At 45.3% G+C, this 2,774-nt stretch overlaps 1 protein-coding gene across 1 annotated transcript; it reads left to right on the top strand.

The window, feature by feature from the left end:
* Positions 1-1,067: 1,067 nt before the first annotated feature.
* LOC149196097 (methyltransferase FGSG_00040-like) lies at positions 1,068-2,261 on the top strand. Its single transcript, XM_089408165.1, has one exon. It carries the CDS (start codon positions 1,068-1,070, stop codon positions 2,259-2,261), a length of 1,194 nt encoding a protein of 397 aa, XP_089264291.1.
* The last annotated feature ends 513 nt before the right edge of the window (positions 2,262-2,774 follow it).

Raw genomic sequence — 2,774 nt, 5'->3', positions numbered from 1 at the left:
TACAAGCAAGCTCTCCCTTCCCACATTCTAAGATCAATTTTATAATTTTATTCACAAAAGCAAGCCGATATACGTGTTACTTATCCCATAATGTGCTTATTGTATGACGAGGCAAATGCCGATACACGTGTTGCTTAGTTCATGATGCGTTTAATGTATGCTGAGAAAAATGCTGATATACGTGCTGCTTATCCCATGATGCGTTTAGTGGATGCAAAGGAAAATGCCGATATATGTGTTTCCCGTGATGTGTTTAGTGCATGCCGATGGAAATGCAAATACTGGATCATTATTTTCCAAGGAATTGTTTGGTTGGTTCTTTATGTTATAAGAAATAAATAACTGGGTATAAGCGGAGAAGAACCAGAGCAAGGTGTGGATAGAAGACGTGTATCGCTTAATGGCGGCCTCGCTTCCACCTATTTCTGGGAACGATTTGGAGAGATCCCTCCTGCAAGACTTCGAGAGAGCCCTTCTCCAAGAAACCTCGGAGACACTCGAGAAAGAGAGCCCTCCTTCGAGACGCCTCTGAGAGACTCGAGAAGAGAGCCGTCAAGGAACCCTATTTAAAGATTGTCGACGACGGTGGCTTCACCGTACGCGTGGACAACCCTGCCAACTTTGTGAATCTCATGACTCGGAAAGGGAAGCCGACGGAGAGACTGTTGCATCTGGATTTGGAGGACATGATAGAAGAAGGCAACAGGTGCTTCAGAGAACAAAATTGGGTCGCGGCAGTCGAGCATTACACGAAATGCATTGATGCCGCTCAGCTTCAGCTTAAGGAGAACCCCTCCAACTCCAATGGTGATAATCAGATCGTTAAGGGCCTTCTGCATGCTTATTCCAACAGGGCGGAGACGTGGTTGCAAATAAAAGAATTCAGGTTGGCGTTGGAGGATTCGAACGAGGCCCTTCGAATCGATGTCGGCCATCTCAAAGCGCTCTACAGGAAAGGCCGTGCTCTGCTCGGACTGAGGCATTACAAGGCAGCATGCGAATGTTTGAAGTAGGCGTACAGGACCAGCGCTGGGCAGACGGAAATAAAAGAGGCGCTAGGCCGGGCCATGACTTTGTATGCCCAGAGCCTGAATGGCAAGTATGACATCTCTGACTACTTACTCGGAGAATCTACGTCTTCTCCTCCCGAACTAGCCGAGTTCGTGGGCAATGTGGAGATCAAAATGACCGAAGACGGACGCGGTCGGGGACTTTATGCTACCCTAAAAATAAGGAGCGGAGAGCTTTTGTTGGTGAGCAACGCTGTCGCAGTTACTTATAGAAGCACTTCTGCCACCATCGTAGGTAGGCAGAACGCAGTCAACACAGCGTCTCGAGAAGATATTGTCGCCATGGTGGTCTGTCAAGCCAGAAAATCACAGAGACTACTCCGCCAGCTTTATAGTTTACATGGTTCGTCCATGTCCACTAGCCTGGAGGTTCCAGCTATTGATCTGTTTAAGACGAAGGGCCATGGAGAAGAAAATGAAAATTTGCCCCTGGATGATAAGCGTATTCGGGAGATTGTAATTTTGAACTCTTTTGGTGCAGGTAAAGAATTTAAGTTTATTTCAAAAGAGAAAACAGTTGAAACCATATTATTTCTGCAGGGAGATAATTTTAACGGTCTTTGGCTGCTGCCATCCTTCATTAACCATTCCTGCCTCCCGAACTCTTGCAAGTGGTTTGTAGGAAGCGCCATGTTTATTCATGCCTCCAAGCCCATCGAGAGAGGAGAAGAGATCACCACTCCTTACTTGGATCCCCTCCTTCCCTTCCTACAGTGCCAAGCCAGGTGCAAGTACTGGGGTTTCAAGTGCAAGTGCCGAAGATGCATTCTGGAGCACTCTCTGAGGAAATCTCTGAAGCCTATAATTACTGCACGGTTTGAGAAAATGCATGACCAAGCAGAGGAGGAATTTATGGCTACAAGGTCTGGTCAACAACCTATCGATGTGGATCTTCTAGCATGCGCAGAATTCGCAGAGCTTGCTTTAGAGGCAGAGAGGTTCATTGGGAGATCCCAGCTATCTGAAGAAGAGAATAACTGGATTCGCACATCTTTTATGTCTTCATACCTGGTAGGAGCACAGTCCAAAGGCTTCGCACCCATCATCTTCAATAACTTCCATCCTTTAAAGCTTATGGTGGCCATTCAAAGCATTGATCCCTCGGACTTTCGAAATTTCAACCTGGCAATGTGGCTGCTGAAGAACTGTGAACCTTGTGCAGGGGATGAAAATGAATCATTAATTAGGTAGTACGTGTCAGAGCAGGTGAGAGAGGCATGCATCAGTGTTTTTGGTAGACAATTTGAAGATGCTTTCCAAGCGCTTGTCCTCCATTATATAAACGAACAGGCTAAAGAAATTGTCCCTGTCGTCAAGTATGTACACGGACTATTGTAAGAGGACACCACCCTTTTCCCGGCTACTTCGAGGTCATATTCGATTTGCAAGACGTTTGGCATAGGCGTATTTTGTTTGAAACGTTCAAAGTGATTAGTTAAATCGTGATATCCCTGTTATGCGACAAAGATAAGAGTTAAACTAAGGTTGAATACAATGCTCAAATGGCTTTCAAATTCTCTGTTCAGTGTTTAGCATTGATGCCCTGATTTGACATGGATAATTGTTTGGCATGGATGAACGCTAAATACAATGCTCAAATGGTTTTGAAATCTTCTGTTTGGTGTGTTTGGCATTGATGCCCTATTTTGACATGGACAATTGTTTGGCATGGGTGAACGCTGGTATATTTTTATAGGCAGATGA

The sequence above is a fragment of the Pinus tabuliformis genome, chromosome 2_2 (genome assembly GCF_031772625.1).
Source record: "Pinus tabuliformis cultivar Carrire ecotype Pingquan chromosome 2_2, CPIR1, whole genome shotgun sequence".
Classification (NCBI taxonomy): Eukaryota; Viridiplantae; Streptophyta; class Pinopsida; order Pinales; family Pinaceae; genus Pinus; species Pinus tabuliformis.
This window is presented reverse-complemented; position numbering and strand designations above follow the sequence as displayed.

Bases quoted from the DNA above. Each gene is read 5' to 3' on its own strand.
- LOC149196097 (XM_089408165.1), top strand. From the start codon at position 1,068: ATGACTTTGTATGCCCAGAGCCTGAATGGCAAGTATGACATCTCTGAC.